General features: G+C 39.9%; 1 protein-coding gene across 1 annotated transcript in view; it reads right to left on the bottom strand.

Moving 5' to 3' along the window:
- LOC140234515 (autophagy-related protein 2 homolog B-like) overlaps positions 1 to 18,111 on the bottom strand; it is a 75,466-nt gene that overhangs the window by 29,674 nt on the left and 27,681 nt on the right. The window contains exons 4-14 of the mRNA XM_072314560.1: positions 17,708 to 17,810; positions 9,917 to 10,158; positions 8,838 to 9,067; positions 7,851 to 7,947; positions 6,983 to 7,071; positions 6,048 to 6,174; positions 4,980 to 5,108; positions 3,867 to 3,983; positions 2,834 to 3,170; positions 2,161 to 2,341; positions 364 to 462 (exon numbers count right to left, since the gene is read on the bottom strand). Coding sequence (XP_072170661.1) covers positions 364 to 462; positions 2,161 to 2,341; positions 2,834 to 3,170; positions 3,867 to 3,983; positions 4,980 to 5,108; positions 6,048 to 6,174; positions 6,983 to 7,071; positions 7,851 to 7,947; positions 8,838 to 9,067; positions 9,917 to 10,158; positions 17,708 to 17,810 — 1,751 coding nt within the window. The remainder of the gene's footprint in view (positions 1 to 363; positions 463 to 2,160; positions 2,342 to 2,833; positions 3,171 to 3,866; positions 3,984 to 4,979; positions 5,109 to 6,047; positions 6,175 to 6,982; positions 7,072 to 7,850; positions 7,948 to 8,837; positions 9,068 to 9,916; positions 10,159 to 17,707; positions 17,811 to 18,111) is intronic.

The following is an 18,111-nucleotide window of genomic DNA, read 5'->3' as shown; positions in this document are numbered from 1 at the left end:
GTGCAAAAAGAAACTAGCAAAAATCAGAAAAATATTCCCCACAATAGCATTGGTTTCTTCTTCAAAATTACCTTAGAGGTACCTATCATAATGTTTACAGCAAGTTAATAGACGCTTGAGGAAATCTTCTTGTCATATCTCTGTTGGTACTTCCAGAAGTAAAACTGAATAAGCAACCAAAAAAAAAAATTTTTTTCACTTAAAAATGAGAAAGTTGATATTCTATCTACTGTACGACTTCATGATATGCAATACAAGAACAGATTGATAAAACCTCAATTTTCTTACCTGTTACTATTATCTGCAGCATAAACACTGCATGTTATGTGTGGATTGCACAATGGCATCCAAGAGTACACTCACCTGATTTCTGATTCTTTGAAGGTGTTTTAATTTGGTCCTGATGCCTGGCCTTTCCACAGAGCCTCCTTCTCCACTTGAAGCACTGCTTATAGATAATATCTGTTTGGGTGAAATAAAGTGCAAAGATAAAGTGTCAAGATGTGGATTACTTGCGCCATTAATTCAACTGATTCCGGTCTATCCACATGGAGCATACGAAATGGTGTGAGGCAATTACTGTGGCAGACAAGTATATTCTACATTGGAATCCCATTTTCTTTGCTCACTTTTCCACTAAGATGTATCTCTAAGTACATATTACACAGAGAAATAATTTGGTGCTCAGTTGGTAAGCATTGTAGCAGACATGTATCTCCTATTAAGTATTCAGTATGTTCCATCAAGACGTACCTTCTACTAGGTACACATTACGCAGAGAATGGATTCAGTGCTCAGTTGGTAATTATTGTAGAAGACACATATCTTCTACCAAGTACTCGGTATATGCTATAACGACATATCTTCTATTAAATACTCAGTATATGCTATCACGATGTATCTTCTATTAAGTGCTTACTATAGGCCTATGCTATCACGACGTATCTTCTATTAAGTATTCAGTATATGCTAGCTATCATGACATATCTGTTTACATATGTTTTACTCACATTGCCTTAAACTTGAATGAAGTCGTGATTAACAGAAGTGCTCAGTATATGATATCACGACGTTTCTTCTATTACATATTACGCACAAAAGGTACACATTACAAAAAAAGAGAATTTGGTGCTACATGGGGGAAACAATTTAGTTCTGCTTCATGAGGAAAAAAAAAAAAACCGACATAGAAGTACAGTAAACCTCGGATAAGTCGACGTCGAGTGAGTCGAAAATCACTTAACTCGAAGCAAAATAAAAAGTCCCGATTTTTCCCTATGTATTTTCTCTAAGAAATATTTGGATAAGCCGAAGTACGAGAGTCGAATTTCGGCTGTGTCGAAGTAAAACATTCAGTCCCTTTTGTACAAAATACACGTAGTTTACATCACTTGAGCCGAAGAAGTTTTGCCTGGCATTCTCATTACATTTAGAGGAGAACAAAAAAATCGGCATGTCGCAGAACCCCGTCCCTGACCTGCTGCAGGTATGCATGCACACTCACCGTACCGCTCCGCACGCGTATCGAATACATACACATGTATACATGTATACACACAGCACATCGATCCATACTTTATCCATACACACAGCACATCCATACTTTATCCATGTCAAGCCAGAACTCCTTGGTCAACCAATCGCTGCTTTAATATTTTAGTGACAGGCCAAGTGGGCGGAGCTTGTTTGTGCGTGCCCGGCTGGCTGTATAGTTTTGTTCAATGGAGGTGGGATGGGCCTGGGAGAGTGTTTGTCTAAGGGTTGGTTGACAGAGATGGCTATAACCTGTGTTGCATCATAGACATAGCACATGCACATTGCCACATTAGCGCAGACATTCTCAGAACTACGTTTAACTAGTATTGATACAAATTCATGTTCAATTTAGAACAAAATAAGAACATTATCTTCAAGAACAGACAAATTTGAATGCAAACACACACACGCACGCACACACGCACACACACACGCATGCAAATGTACTATAATACATGTACATAACTGTGAGTCGAAAAAAAATTGACTCTCGCGAGAGTCGAATTTCACTTAAGTCGACGCATTTTTGTCAGTCCCGAGAGCTTCGACTCATGCGAGGTTTACTGTATATCACAATCTTGCAATAGCTGGTACAAACTGTATATTATAAGGAGCATCTCTGACCTGAATGTGCTCGGCTGCTGGTGGGGCAAGGCCAGGCAGGATGCCTGCTTGGCCAGCACTCCCTCTGCTGAATAGGCACTCCTGGAGGTCAACGTTCCCAACAGACATCTCCACAAGGGTCACATTCCAGTGGTTGTTCATCTTGCATTCACATTCCAGTTTGAAAGGACTGGCTATCAATCTGAGAGTAGGGAATATGGAGAAATGGAGTAAGGCACACACACTCATGCATACAGGAAGAGCTAACAAAGCATGAGGACTGCTATCGGATTATCCCATAATCTTAATTTACAATTGATGGAATAACAATGCACATTGACATTTTTAATGAAATCTACTAAATCAATCATTTTTATACTTCTACCAAGGACCAAATTTACCAACCAACTAACAAACCAAATATTTTGGATGGGTAGCTCCTTAAAATCTGAATGGGCAACCAAAAGACACATAGCTATAGGCACCTTCAGTGCAGAGGCATATGAAATGACATTATCCAATATCATATTAATATCATGTTATTTACACATGACTTTCAGACAAGTAAAATCATGCATACCTTTTTCGTGTGAAATTGACAGATAAGGTACCTTAGCTCATATCTTGTTAGAAAAAAAAAAACAACTCTTGCACATAAAACAAATGGAAATGAGAGATTGTTTCTTGAATTTACCTAAGGTGGTCATACGGACAAGCTGCCTCAAATCGTTCATTCCACTTTGCTTTGTCCTTGGGGCTGAAGACTGCTCTCCCCAGCAAACCGAAGAAGTCGCCCGCCCGCTGAGACAGCACCTCTTCCCGGGTGACCCCTCCTCCCAAGGTGGTCCTAGAGGAAGAGGGTGTCGCCGTTGGCAACGTCGATGATGATGAGGATGAGGAGACGTTCGTGGAAGCGGAGACGATTGGCGGAGACGATGGGTCCTCGTGGAGGATGGTTGTCGTGATGCTGTGGAAGCGGATCTTGTACCGTGTCATTTCTGACGCGTCGTCTAAATGGTCTGGATAGCCTGCTGCACATATTTTGATGGACAAAAAAACAAAATCAGCACACAAATACTCACAAAATTTAGTCAGGAGAAACACCAGTTGGTAGTGCACAAGGTCAGTGAACTTTAAGTTTTGTCTGACAATTGAAGAGGTATAACTTTCCAATGTAAATGAATCATTCAAGATAGCAAATGGGCATATGAAACGCAGTTGTCTTGGTATATCACAGCAACACACTTGAAAAAGCAAATACTCAAATACTTATGCCCAAATTTCTATGGAAAACATGAAATGTAACGGCAATTATGTATCAAACAAAAACAGTCATTCATTAGTTACATAATGCATGGAGAGAGTTCATCATGCTCAAGTACGACACTCAATCCATTATTTTTATTCTGATTTTTATCTTTTACTTCAAAGCAAAATTCCTAAATTTTGATTTTCTTCATTGCCACTACAAGATGTCTGAGAGAATTAAAAAAAAAAAATGGTAACAATACTTGAATCACAACATTTGTAGTATTGGCTTACTGTTGTGTAACTCCTCCTTCAGAATGGTGTGTTTTAATGTTTGAACATACTGAATCCTTTGCTCTGTTCGTGAAAATGTTTCTGGTTAGCTAGCAAAAAGATTACTCTTTGAGCATGGCTGTTTAAAACTGGGTACTGTTTATGTCCAGGAGAGGCAGGAGGGTGCCTTGACACGTGATCCATACCTTTCTTGTGTCTTTGCTTCCTGTTAGCCGAGGGGCGCTGCATGGCTGTAGCCATTGGGGAGGCTCCTGGGCCCCGATACAGAGTGCTTCCGTAGCTCAGCCTGGTTATGCTGCTTCCTGTAGTGAATAAACGGCAAGCAACGAGATTCCTGCTAAGATTAATCTAACATAGGACATATACTTGACCCTGTGCCAGTATTATACTCTTTCTGCTGTGCAAAACACAGACATGCATAGCGGTATACTTGTATTACTTGTTTGTTTTGTTTTTGAGTAACACCAGGTTAAGAAGGACCTTTTTTGTGTAAAAATGATACAATACACACATCAACTCCCTCTTCATTTCTAGGAAAATATGATATTCAGGCATAGTGATGTGACTACAATCACACTGCTTTCAGGCACAGTTTTTGTCTGGTGTGCTCTTGACAGAGCATGTTATTTGTGTACACGCTCACCTTTGGTGGTAAAAACTTTAGACGGACACATGGCGATAACATGCACGCTGCTATAAACAAATGGGAATTCAAACTCAAATAATTGCACCACAGAAGTTAAGAGCAGAATATTTTTCTTTTAGAGGCATTGCAAAGCAACCAGACCAGGAGGCCTATGAATACTGGAATAAAAAACACTTTGACAGATGGCATATGAAGCTCTGCTGCAAAGAAACTCTGAAGAAAAGCGAACATATACAGCAAGAGTAGTGCAGTGGCTCAGATAACACCTTCATCCCGTCCAAGAAGAGCACAGTATGCATTTCTTCACAGTAATTTTGCGCAAATCAGCTCTGACTGTGCTTTTATACCGACTGGCTCCTTCAATTATGTGCAAGTCTTAAATACGCATTACTAGTCTACCTTCATATGTTATATATATTGATATCCTCTGACAATGTTTCTCCCTTCCCCCTTTGTTCATAATGAGTTGAAATTCAACTGGCAATTTTCATATTAAAAATGCTCAACAAATATCTAACATTACTGCGGTTGACACCAGTATATCCCTCTACAAAATCTTTGATGATAAGGTTATTTATTCATAGTGTGCTTTCCCATGAATATTTACTTTCACTAGCAATCAACATTCGATCTGTGATGTGATGGTTCTGACCTGTGCGACTGGTGTCAGTGGAACATGAGCTAATGGAACTGGATATGGAGGACTCCATGTCATTTGAATTTGCATACGTGGAAAGCGACATCGTACTACCAGTCATGGAGAAGAAGACTTCGTCTCCATCTGAAAATGCAAAGAGCACAGCGGGTTAGAGGATGGAGACGGGGGTAAAGACAGAGATCAGCAGAAAGAGATGACAATGCCAAAGGAATGAACGTAAAATATATGGGTATGTGACAAGGTGAAGAAAAAGGTCAAGATTGACTCAAAGTCATCTCACTTACACTGCTACAGACTAGGAAGTCTTCACTTGAATTTGAGCTCTCATTAACAATATTCACAGATAATGTTAGACCATGTTTATGTGTGAGTGTATATTGAATGGGTATTCACCATTCAATTACAGCTACTAAAATGAAATATGAGTATGTCTGTGTCCTTTCACCAAGAATGATGTAGTTCTCAATCATACTTAGAGATTTGTATACAACAGTTGAACACATATCCTTAATAACAAACTTTCAACATATTATGAACTTTTTAAGATGATTTGAATGAAACCTAAATAAGGATTATGCAAAACAAAATCCACAATCTTGAAGCTGTTATAGAAGTAGTAAGACTGGAAAATATGCGTGTTCTCTCAATATGGCTGTCAGCTGACTCATAGCCAACAGTCAGGGGCAAGGCTGGGTGACAACTGGTGAGGAAGTCCTTGTGAAGAACGGTTAGACTGGGACATGTTCTCAAGCTGTCAACTTCTCATGTCTGTTGGAACATCCATACATCAACTGAGCGAAAAAAACTGCTCCACTCTTCGAGCAATCTTGCCCTCGGATCTTATTGTGAGAGGCTGCCATTCAAGGATACCACACATGTGAAAGAAGGCCAGACGCTTCACTTTCAAGAACACATCTCGCTCTTCTGCTCTTACTGTACTTGACGGATCTCGTATGGAACGGAATTCACATGCACAAGGTAGCATGTCAGGGTAGAAGTGGAGCTGCAGGTAGCCAGGATGCAGCCAGCCAGCCAGTGAGTGATCAAACAAGTGAGGCTTACCAAGGGAAGGGTGGAAGGCCAGATCAGCGTCATCGTCGTCATCATCTTCGCCGACACCCCGCAAACCCCAGGACTCCTTCCTCAGCCTGTCCTCCTGTCTCAGGTGGTGTTCTGACAGGTGATGCTCCTATAAAACACAAAATGTTTGCAGTGCTCTGTCAAACAGCAATAGGTGGGACTGTGAACCATACATCTTTCAAATGCATAGTCTTGAATTATGATTCCATGAGACAGACAAATGCATAGGTTAGATGGAGCTTTGTAATATCAATATTATCATACGCAGTCTTAAACTATGATTGCAAGTGACATACGTATGTATAGGTTAGGTGGATTTATGTAATATATATCTTTTCATATGTAGTCTTGAACTGTTGCAAGAAACACACACAGACACACATGAACACATACATACACACACATGCACAATGTATCCGGGCAATTACCCCCAGAGGGCAATTACCCCCCGGCTAAATACTGGTTAGTGGTAAGGTTAGAGTTAAGATTAGTGTTAGGGTTAGGTTTAGTGATAGGAGTTTGGGTTTGGGTTAGGATTGGGTTCAGGATTAGGATTAGGATTAGGGCCAGGGGAAGGGTCCGGGGTAATTGCCCAGGGGGTAGTTGCCCTAGACCCATGCACAAAACCACTTACAGTAGAAATATAACCATTCTTTTAATCTTATTGGATCAGAATACTGTACACAATTCCAAACTGAGTTGAAACAAGGCTGCTACATACTGTGAAGACCTAAAGAGTGCTTATATTGGGAAGAAGCAACACAGTTAGCACAATTTAAACATTCATCACATCTTGGTCATTACCAATGGAGTGCTGCGGGGGGGGGGGGGGATGTGTTATACTAGAATGACAAGTATGATCTGTGTTGATCAGCTATGCTCTTTTTTTTATAATAAATCTTGTGTGAATTCCTTACCTGAAGGTCTGTCTCAATGCGTTTGTAATCCTCTGCCTGCATCACCTTGTTGGGTTGGCGCCCTCTAACGGTGGCCACATCAGAAGTCGCTGTATGCAGCAGTAACACACACAGACAGGGTTTTGACTTTGCACCGTGACAGTTCATTACTTCCTGAAACTCTGTGAGCATTTGTCACATACTCTCTACCCACAAGCGAAAGTGACTTGGGGGAAGTACTTTAAAACATTTAGGAAGATATAGGCCTGCTTCACTTCAGGCTAAAACAAATAATGGTATAAACAATAGCAAATGGAATAATAACTACCCAGAACTAACAACCCAGAACTAACTACCAAGAACTACCTAACTCACATGAGTATGAACTGTAGTTCAAGTTTCAGGACTGCCATCACTGGATAGGAAGATTGCAACAATCTGTGATGTCACAGCAGGACAATAACTTCAAGAAGATGAAAAGAGAATTCCACGTGGAACTTTCATCTTTTAATGAAGAGTAAACATTCTTTCCTCTTGTAACTGATATATACTGAGGGCAATATTATTTCCTCTGCCTTTTGAAAGAGGTAAGTCTGATGTACAAATGTAACTCTTTCATTACTCTGGAAGAATTAAGATATGTTAAATTCTCTCTATATTTTCCTTATATCATTTTCCTACTGTGACATCAGAAATTATTGTTTTCTCATCCAGCAATGGCTGTACCAAAACTTAAAAAATTAATAACTTTGACTGGGTTGTCCTGACTTTTCTAAAACATCACCATTGTATTCTACTAATTTTTCTGCATTCACGCAATATATATTTGGGTATCATTCTCTCAAACGACATTGATGATCTAAGCTTGGGGATTATTTGAGTTACTCACCAGGTGAGAGAAAGCCACTGAAGAGCTCTGTCAACAGGTGTACTTGTTTTGGAGACAGGAAGAAATTAATGGATGCCAGATGGATGTCCACCTCCGCCTGACAATAAAAAACAATAATGTACAGTATACAAGGGGTTAAAGGATGATTCAGTACTTAAAGGGGATGGCTAGTAACTGATCAGTGGGAATGCTGGGGGACAATTGTTCCAATCCTTGTGGGATTCATTTAAGTGTACATTATATATCTATTGTTGTGTGAAAATTATTTGCTTCAGAATGGTCTCATATTCAAGTAATGTGCAGTTTAATGTTTCCAGGTAAGCATGCCTGTACAGTGATGGGGCATTAAACTGCACATTACTTGAATATGAGACCGTTCTAAAGCCAATAATTTTCACACAACAATAGATATATAATGTACTCTTAAATGAATCCCACAAGGTTTGGAACAATCATCCCCCAGCATTCCCACTGATTCCCACTAATCAGTTACTAGCCATCCCCTTTAATACCCTATCAGGTGTACTTTTGGAATTATTTGTCTCTTCCATTGGCAGGCATTCACACACCATGAACCACAGTCAAACAGAAATCTGACATTCATATCTTTTGAAGGAGTAAGAACTAGTCATTACAATCTGAAGTGCAGATTTGGGGTAGATTTTGGTATTCTCAAATTACACAAGTTATACAAATTACTAGTAGCATCATAATTCCAGTCCGTACATACATGCATGTATGCACATATGAATGTATGTATGTAAGTTTCTCCACTATCTATCTCTCTATCTATTCATCAATCTGTAAATTTTTCCATCTACCTCTATGCATTTACCTTAGTATACAAACATATAAATGCAAAATATCTAATATATAGGTTTCTGCTCTTTAAACATGCATTTCTGAGCACTGGCTTTTATTTGTTAAGAAGAGACCATGCATCACTGTGCTGTAGTCAAAGCTATTGACTGAAATAAAAACACCCACCTTAGGCCCTGCTATATGCTCATTCTGTTTGACAGTGACCTTGAGTTCTTGCTTGCCAGCGCACTCTCCGACTAGGCAAGACCCGAGGAGGTCGACCGGAGAGTTCGTCGACCGCGGGTCGTTGAGCGCATCCATGACGCGGTGATGCTGGGGAGGCATCTCGGGAGAGGAGGCTGCATTGAGGAAGGTGCTCTGCTCCATGGCTGGGTGAGGACCGCCCACAGTCACATCTGAGGGTAATAGCAAAGGGCCAGATTTCTTTACACACTGTGGAGTTTATACACCCCCTCATGAATAATTCATATCATCAGCATCAACATCTGTATCCCATGGCAACAGAGCATGCTCACACTTCACAATCATCTGCACCATCTCAAGTCACCACCAGGGGCATTTCTTGGCTCTCTACTTTGTCTCCTGCTGCTCTATCTTGCTGTTTCTAAGGCCAACAAGGTATAGAAAATCTAAGCTTGAAGATAGAGTAAGGTAAATATCCTATATGAATATTTGGTGGCTCCTGGTCACAGAGAATGAAAGGACTTTGTTTAATCTGGTCATCACAAGTGATCTTCCAGAGGGCTAAGCCATTACTGCATGCTCACGATGCTCTACCAGTGGCTACATGATTGATAAGGTGTTTTAAGTATGTGCGTCATTATTTTTGCAAAACTTCAAATTCAGAGGCAATGGTCTCTGGCATTTCACGGAGTTAGCATAGCCATAAGGAAATAAACAGACAAGCCTTAGTGTGTGATACTGATAAACAGCTCACTACACCTGAATTCATTTTTGTCTTCTGTGATATACTGAAAAAAAAAAGTCTCCAAAAATGGGTGATTATGTCAAAATTTCCTCAAACATCCACAGATCCATGTCAAACTTGTAATTCTTGAATGTATACCATCTTGTATTTTGTTTTCATACACACAGTTACAGTGTTTGTTTGTTTTTTCCCCTAAACTTCACAGTAAATGATTGCCCATATTAAGTGTGTGTACAAAATGATGGCCAGTTTTTTTCTGCTGTGCCCCTGCATGTACTGTACATTCTTTCCACACCTAGCATCACATGCTCATTACCTGTAGCCACGCCCACATTCTCCATGGCAACTGGAGAGGATGGGGAGGCAGAAGTTGATGCCACCCATGCTGCCTGCCGCTGCTGCTCCGGAAACTCCTCGCAGCGAATCGTCACGCCCATCATCTGCAGGTTCTTGTTGAGGAAGGCCGCCGGTTCAAAGCGCGGCGGCTGAGAAGGGTCCACACTGCTCCCGAGGTCCCTTGCAGCAGCCCCCTGGGCCTCCTCGTCGAAGAATCTTAATCTGGTTGGAAATGGGGAGAGGGGTGAATGAACAACCACGATAACCTCATATCTAGTCTGTATCATGCCATCATTTCACAGAAGGTGAATAAAGTACAACATTTTAGAATCATTTGTGTGTGTGTGTGTGGGGGGGGGGGGGGGAATCCTCTGTCATACGTATAAAACTTCACATGGCAAATGTGCCATGAAAGGCAAGATAACATGGGGGGAACTCTTTCCAACCCTCCCATCCTTTAACTCACTTTTTCCCAGATGCTGTCTTGAACCAGTTTCAAAAACACATAAAGGTTTTAAAATGTTTATCATTTGCAAAGAAATCTTGACTGAGGTTATACCAATTCATGGATCAATAACAGAAAATCTAGGACAGGGTTTACGCCGTACATCTGATTTGAATTATTTGATTACCTTGACTGCCCTTGAGTAAGGTATCAAAGCTAACACTTGATACAGGCAGGAATCAAGGTTCAAGACCGGCCAGTTCTACATCTTGCCGATTGTTTCCTGTTTCTCCAAACCCTTACAAGAGATCAAAGTGTCCAGGGTGGTTTGATGTCAGGTTGGAGTACAGTAGGTGACCGCCCAGATCTTTCTTTCTTTCTTTTTCCTTCTCCGTAAATGGGTCTATGGATTACATCCAAACCAGTGTTTCTAATTACAACATATTTACCAGCTTTGCACTCTAGACTTCCAAGGCATCATCAAAGGGAAGGGCCCTTCTTGACAAGCTAAAAAATATTGACATAAATGCCAGTTTATGGTCACTAGAGGATAGCGGCTCTAGATGCAAACAGTATCATATGGGGAAGACCCTTGCTAAGAAGTGGATAGATTTTGCTTGAAATTATTTACTTCAAGCAATAATTCATAATAGACATGAATACATGTATGATGATTTATCATTACCAGGATTGGTCTCAAATATCTGGCTTTGTTTAAATGGGTAATGCAAAAACAAAACAAACAAAACAAAACAAAACAAAACAAAACAAAACAAAACAAAACAAAACAAAGAAGCAAACCTCCTCCCCAAAAAAACAACAACAACAAACAAACACACACAAAAAAAAAAACACCACATGGAAATTTGCTACTGGTAATATAATGCCAAACGTGAAGGAATTTGGATACAAAATTTGGATAAATGCTATTCCCCTATACAACTGCCATGTTACCATAGAGAAATGGAATATATTTTTAAAGGCTTTGCATACGAGAGACATTATATTTCAGGTTAATTATTATTCAATTGAAAATTTATCAACAACTGCTATTCTGGCTCTCAGATATTTTATAAACACTTTGCAACAAAATTAATATTAACATTTTAGAGATGTTGATACGTCAACGTCATTACATAAAAAATCCTTGAAATAGATAAAAGCCCACAACAGATATTGTACCAATTTTTCTTTAAACAGTTTAACAAATTTGTAACTTTCCATTGTGTCCATATTACTTGCATGTTTGTCTCTATGCCTGAATACCTACATGCATGTCTGAAGGCATCTGAGTGTATTCAGTTGATCTACATTTGGTCTCTTTTTAAAATGAATGGTTGCATTTGAGTCCTACATGTGTAGATATAGGGTGTATTTTTTTTTTCATCGAAATCAAATGGGATATATGATATTCTATCTAACTTTGGACTTCTTGCATTCCTTGGCCAGTTTTTTTTTTTAATGCATTGTTTAGGTAACCAAACAACACCAACAAGAAGTTGGCATAAAATAAGTGTCCTGTCACTTGAACTCGACCTAAATATGGAAGTTGATTTATGAATGACCATGAGAAAGTCACAGTTCAGAAAGAAAAAAAACAACCCTCTAACTAAAAACAAAACAAAACAAAACAAAAACACTGAATACAGAGGCAAAGCTGCAATAAGCAATTCCACAGACATGTGAGTTTTAACAATCAATCACGCCTTCTCATGGGAGGAGTCTGTACACTGTATTTGTTCCTCTAGAAGTCAATTACACAAGGCACGCCAATGAGGCCCACAATGCAAAGTCGAGCTCATATTACAGCCCCACAAAGAAATATCCTTCGCAGGAAAATGAAAAGTTCCTAAATTTAGCGCCACTGTGGGATTGCCTTACATTGATCATCTCAGTACAAAGGAGACATCACTGAATGCGTCTGGACCAAAATTATTTTTAGCTTGGGTTTCTTTTTTTAAGGAATACATTTTCCCACCCTGTTTGGTGCAATTTCTGATTTCATTCCCAGTTTACGCATGTCAACGGCCAAATAAGCTCACAACCCTACAAACTGCTCACTGAGGTCATTCGAGGACAAGAGATCTGGTTATGATAGGGGAGCTGAAAGACACAAATTCATTATTAGAATAGGTAGGTGTCTACTAAGCCCCCTCCTCCCCATAAAAAAAAGAGCCTCCCCATGTAATGGATGATTAAAACCTTGATAGTACAGCCATGACTTTGTGATCATTTTGTAAGAGGCATAAACTGTCTTGACTCAAGGCAATTCATTACTAGATAGTTTTCTTTTCAATGAAAAGCAAGCAAAAGTAAATGCGTATTACTCAGACAACTACCGCTATACATGTCTGGCAGGGTATTGTGTATTACTGGGTTTCACTCTATGAACATCGCAATATTCCGTGGCCGTCTTGAGATATGATAATGATGGACATGCATAACCATACACATCCAGTGCACCGTAAAGCAATTTCTCAAATCAGTATTAATCACATCCTCATGACTTTGTCACTGCTCATCCTGATACAAGTAAATAACACTATGCAGTTGTTTTTATTTTTAATGTATCATTATTCATAGTCAATATCACTGAAAAAGGCATGTTTCAAAATGCAAACTTAACCACAACAGAGTTAAAGAGTCTGATTTCATAGTTTGCCAGGATAGCAAACTTGTGACATACTGAAAAAAAAAAGATTCATTTAATAGGGTACAGTTTCCTTCAAACATTTCAAATGAAATGCCACTCCCCTTTACATCCCTCATCCCTGTCATCCTTTCTTTTTTCCTTCTCTCACGCCCCCCCTTCCTCTTCCTCCTGCCCAAGCACCTCCCCTCCTCATTTTGGTCCCCACTTGCCACCAAAGCTTCAGAGGACTGTCGACCACCCAGAGGGCTCCGCAGATTTCATTTACAGTCTGTGAAACAACATGTTTGGTATTCTTTAGCTGGTGGGGTACAATTGTTGTTTGTGGATTTTGCCCAAGGGGATGCCTACAGATAGGCGGGGGATCACAAAGCGCTTGTCCTTCACCCATTTCTATTGCACTGATTGCCGGAAAAATACCTCATAATCACCTCCCATCGGTGACAGCTCATCCAAACAGAGCGGGTAAGAATGGGAACAATGAAATTAAAAAGCCCCGCTCACGAAAACAAAGGGGCTGGGGTAAAAATTCTCATGTTCGGCTCCTCTGAAACGCATTGTGTAACACCGTGGCAGGCTCATTTCGGCCTTCAGAGTGTAGAGTACATCTTTGTTCCGGCAAACATACCAGACTCTTTTCAGCAGTTTCTCATGATCACGTTCACGACCAATCCAAGTTGTACTTCATGGCCACAGTTTGTACTCCCCTCTGCTTTGACATCAGGAGCTCTTGCCAGAAATGTCTTTTTCCCCCTTCTTGCTTCTTTTCTCTCTTCAGGGAAGTGGGGGAAACAATTTTATATTCTCTCTGCTTTCTTTTGTGGGGGTGGGAAATAGGAATGACCTTGGGTCTGCGGTGCCATAAAGTACTTCTCAATGACACTGTTGATGCCAAGAAAACCAGCCTGGGGACACATGAAATAAAAGAGAGCCTTAATGACGCATTCTAATCTCCTATAAATGACATTTCATTGAAGTCTCCATTTCACACATTAAAAAAAAAAAAGTTGGGTCAAGTTCGAGTTGGGAGCCGAGCAGCATCCTCCAACTGAATGCCATCCCACCGAATCGCTGTCCTTCGTCGGCTAATCCCATTGTTCATCAGACACATTCCAAATCTTTTCACACATTCCAAGTTGATCACGTTCAAGGATTACGGTAGCAATCTACAAAACCCTGCGAACTGTGAGATTCTATGGGAAAGCATATTCATCAAATGGCCCAACAGTAAGCGATACGAAAAGTGCAAATATATGTAAACATCCCATGACATGACTTGCCACAAGAAAATGAAACACAAAATTATGATATACATATGCCAATGAAGACATCCTGCTAGAACTTTTATGCCTGTGTTAACAAGAATGATCATGTCATCTTTGCAAGCTCAGTTTTATATATCAACAAGTATTAATGCTTTAAGGAAAGATTCAACTTTGGGATTTTCTTGGCCGTCTTCACTTTAAACCTTTAGCGATGAATCCAGGTGGATAGGTACCAATGTCATCACCTGATGTTTTTCTCCATACCCAGGTATAAGTATGATATTCTATGACACTGTTCGTAATCAACAGATCAGCTACAGCTGTATCATCAATTTGAATTATCATGTAAGATGAAACTGATGTGCATCACAGTTGACACATCAACTTGAAGTAAGCTATGAGGAACTGATAACTCATATACCTGCATACACAAACATTTAAATACAGTGAGAGTAATATTAGTTACGTTCAGAAGGTGATTCTTAACTTCGAGGATGTTAATTTTGAGGATAAGTTCTACGGGGCCCTGAGTGTCACATGGTCAATTTCGTTACAAAATCAGTAATTTCATCAGCAAATGGCCATTTTGTGGATGAAATAGATGATTTCATTGCGAAATCGACCATGTCATACTTGGCGCCCAAAAGACCTTATCCTCGAAGTTAGCTAAATCCTCAAGGTTAAGGATCTCCGTCTGAATGTAAATTTTATTTTGGCAAGTCTGCTACTTTATTTTGCTTAATTCAATACATGCTGTATCTTTGTGTGGCATCCCAATTTTATTCATTATACATTCCTCTTTTCTCAAGCAGTACCAATGCATTCATTTTCAAATTAACTTGTCTTTACACTGTAAATCAAACTTTCATTAGCCAATAAATATAGCTAGATTATTTGCTATAATTCCTCATAAACCAAATTAACCTTACACCTATCATCATAGACTTCACTTTTGAAACTTAATTCAACTTTTTGCTTGACATGTTGGCCCCCCTCCCCTCCCCCCCCCCCAAAAAAAAACAAACAAAACAAACAATAAATACAAGTGTAATGCTGACATAATGAAGACATTTGTTAACGACTATCACATTCCTGACTGCTCCAGATTTTCTGTATTGTTTGTACCAGTAGGAAGAAAACCACACCAGTTCGACAGTTCTTTGAATGTACACATGTACTTGATCATTCAAAGCATCAGTCAAACAAACCTTTAAGCTGAACATGGGCAATATGGGAATGTACATAATGAAATCTACATTTCTTGGAAGCTGCTTTGTGGGCAAGATAATCACCAAGCTCGAGTTTGTCCTACACACAGTCGCAAAATGATTGCACATGGCTGTGGGTGGTTTGTGGAGGTTGTAATCTGGACATGAAATAGCTGGCTCCACATCCAACTCTAACATCGTCTCTCTTTCTCTCTGTCATCGCTTTGAGTCACACCATCAATCAATCACTTCAATACCTGCTCAACAGTGTTATCACAGTCAGATTCCCACAGTCCAGCATCTTACTGGGGGAGGAGAAAGACCCATTTCATGGTGGGATATGGCAGGGGATGGGGGCGGGGTACACAATTGTTTGGGTACCACATTTTTCACTGGCGAGCATTCACCTTGCGATCATCATACAAACATGGACATAATCATACATGCCCTCAAGCTCAAGGTCACTAAAGGAAGGATTCAAGGAGTGCCATGGAGTTTAAGCAAGGGTGGCTCGGCGGGACAAAAACCTCACAAAAATCTTCCACTACACTTGCTTCCAAAAACGTTGGTTGATGCATGAGGAAGGGCAAAACATTGACCTCCCATTGGGAAGGGAAGAAGAAAAACAAAAACGGACAGAAAGAACAGTTCACACTGTCTAAGACAACCATACAACAATAAATATATCCAACACTATTAAGACACACTGAAGCATGATTACTGGCATCTTGTCATGAACAGTTCAAATATAAAAGTTTTTTTTTCTCAAAATAATGAGAACACTCTCAATGCAGATGTGCAAGTTATAACTGTAACAATAGCCGCATTTACACCTACTAACATCGCGATTTTTAAAATCGCGATATTTTGGTTCCACTGTTTACACTTGCGCAAAAATTTGAGAAGTTTGAGCTTCACGAAACATCGCGATTTTTTGGTCGGTAGTGCGCATGTGTAATTTACCCCTTTTCAACATGGTAGCTGAGTGGAAGTGTGCGCTATTCTGTTCCGTTTTCACTGCAGTGCAGTATATTTTGTTTACAGCTAGCTGGTTGGAACGTTGAGCCAGGGCTTTTTATCATCAGTACAATGCACACATACATTTGTGTTTCACGAGAGTGTAAACTTACGGTAAAACTACATAGCTTGCTATATTAGATCTTAGTAGTAGGTGTGTAAAACTTCATCTAAGTATGAGAAAGCTGATGAAAGCAGCATTGAGGAGGATCACGAAATTTCACTGATATTACGACGAATGTGAGAAGCAGGCTCGTTTTTTTAGGACTGGTATTTTATCAGGCGACAGCAAGAACTCACCATTGTTTTACCGACACTTGTTACGTACTCCTGTATTCCACAAACAATGTATACAATACCGAGAGCAGTATGGGCACTCCAAAAATCAACGCATTTCTGGGAGAACATTATTTTGTTAAGTCATCATGGGGTGATGATACGTGGTTGTATCACTTCAGGTCTGATACTAGTTTTCATGTACTACACCCTGTAGTTTCATCAGGGAGAGGGAGGTGAGAGATCACGAGCCGATCGAGGATCGGCCATTTAGACCTGTACAGCATGTACCGTGTACCAGTACTCTCTACACATCCCAAAGAGGGATCGGGAGCGCACGTAAACTCCCGGTGCAATCCGACACCCAAAGTCACGTGATGAAAAATCGCGATATTTCTGCAGCTGGGGTTTACACTCGCTAACTTCGCCTCAAACATCACGATGTTTCAAAAAATCGCACTCCTGCTGGCGATTTTTCTGGCGATGTTTCGAGGGTGTTTGGGTGTAGTTGCTCTGCAACTTGCACCCAAATGTCGCGATTTTAGAAAAATCACGATTTTTCCAAGTAAGTGTAAATGGGCCTATCGGTAACAATGCAACAATCTTGTCTATCTTGTTTTAAGTAACACGCACTGACAAATCACGTACTGTCCTTCAAGTGCTATTCAAATTCACTAGCTATGACAACACTTAATTTGAAGATTTTTATTTCTTTTTAAGGCAGTAATTTTCATTCAAAGACAACTGAAAATACAAAATGCCGTCCGAAACAATGCAACAATTGCCATTTCATGTGGGAAGGGGGGGGGGGTGATGAATGAAGTTTGATTGATTGTGCAACCTGTAATTAATCAATGTATTGCTTAAAACAAGATTCATATCCTGAATTTTTTTCCTCATGTGAGCTTACCTCTCTATGTGCACCTCCAGAGCAATGCCAGTGCTTGACCCTTGGGGAACGTGTTCCAGCCTCACGACAGTGTCTATCAATGTCACTTCCACCCGCATCAAGACTATGAGGGAATTAAAAAAAATAAATAAATAAAACAAACAATATTACTCTCCATGCTGATATTGATCACAAACTTTACAACTCAAGCTCATACATGATAAGGCCATCGACTGTAACAACATTCTCTCACAAAAAATATGGTGCAAATTCCGGATGTGTAGATCTGCAAACTTCTTATCATACTGAGGGAAGTTTTCAGATTTACTCTTTTAACATAAATCAAATGATATCCATGAATTTGTCTTGGAGCAGTTGTTGGAAGAAAAAAAAAAAAAAAAACTTACTTTCAAATAGGGTCTCTT

This window comes from Diadema setosum, chromosome 1 (assembly GCF_964275005.1).
Source record: "Diadema setosum chromosome 1, eeDiaSeto1, whole genome shotgun sequence".
NCBI classification, from domain to species: Eukaryota; Metazoa; Echinodermata; class Echinoidea; order Diadematoida; family Diadematidae; genus Diadema; species Diadema setosum.
The sequence above is the reverse complement of the archived record's forward strand: the minus strand, read 5'-3'. Positions and strand labels throughout refer to the sequence as shown.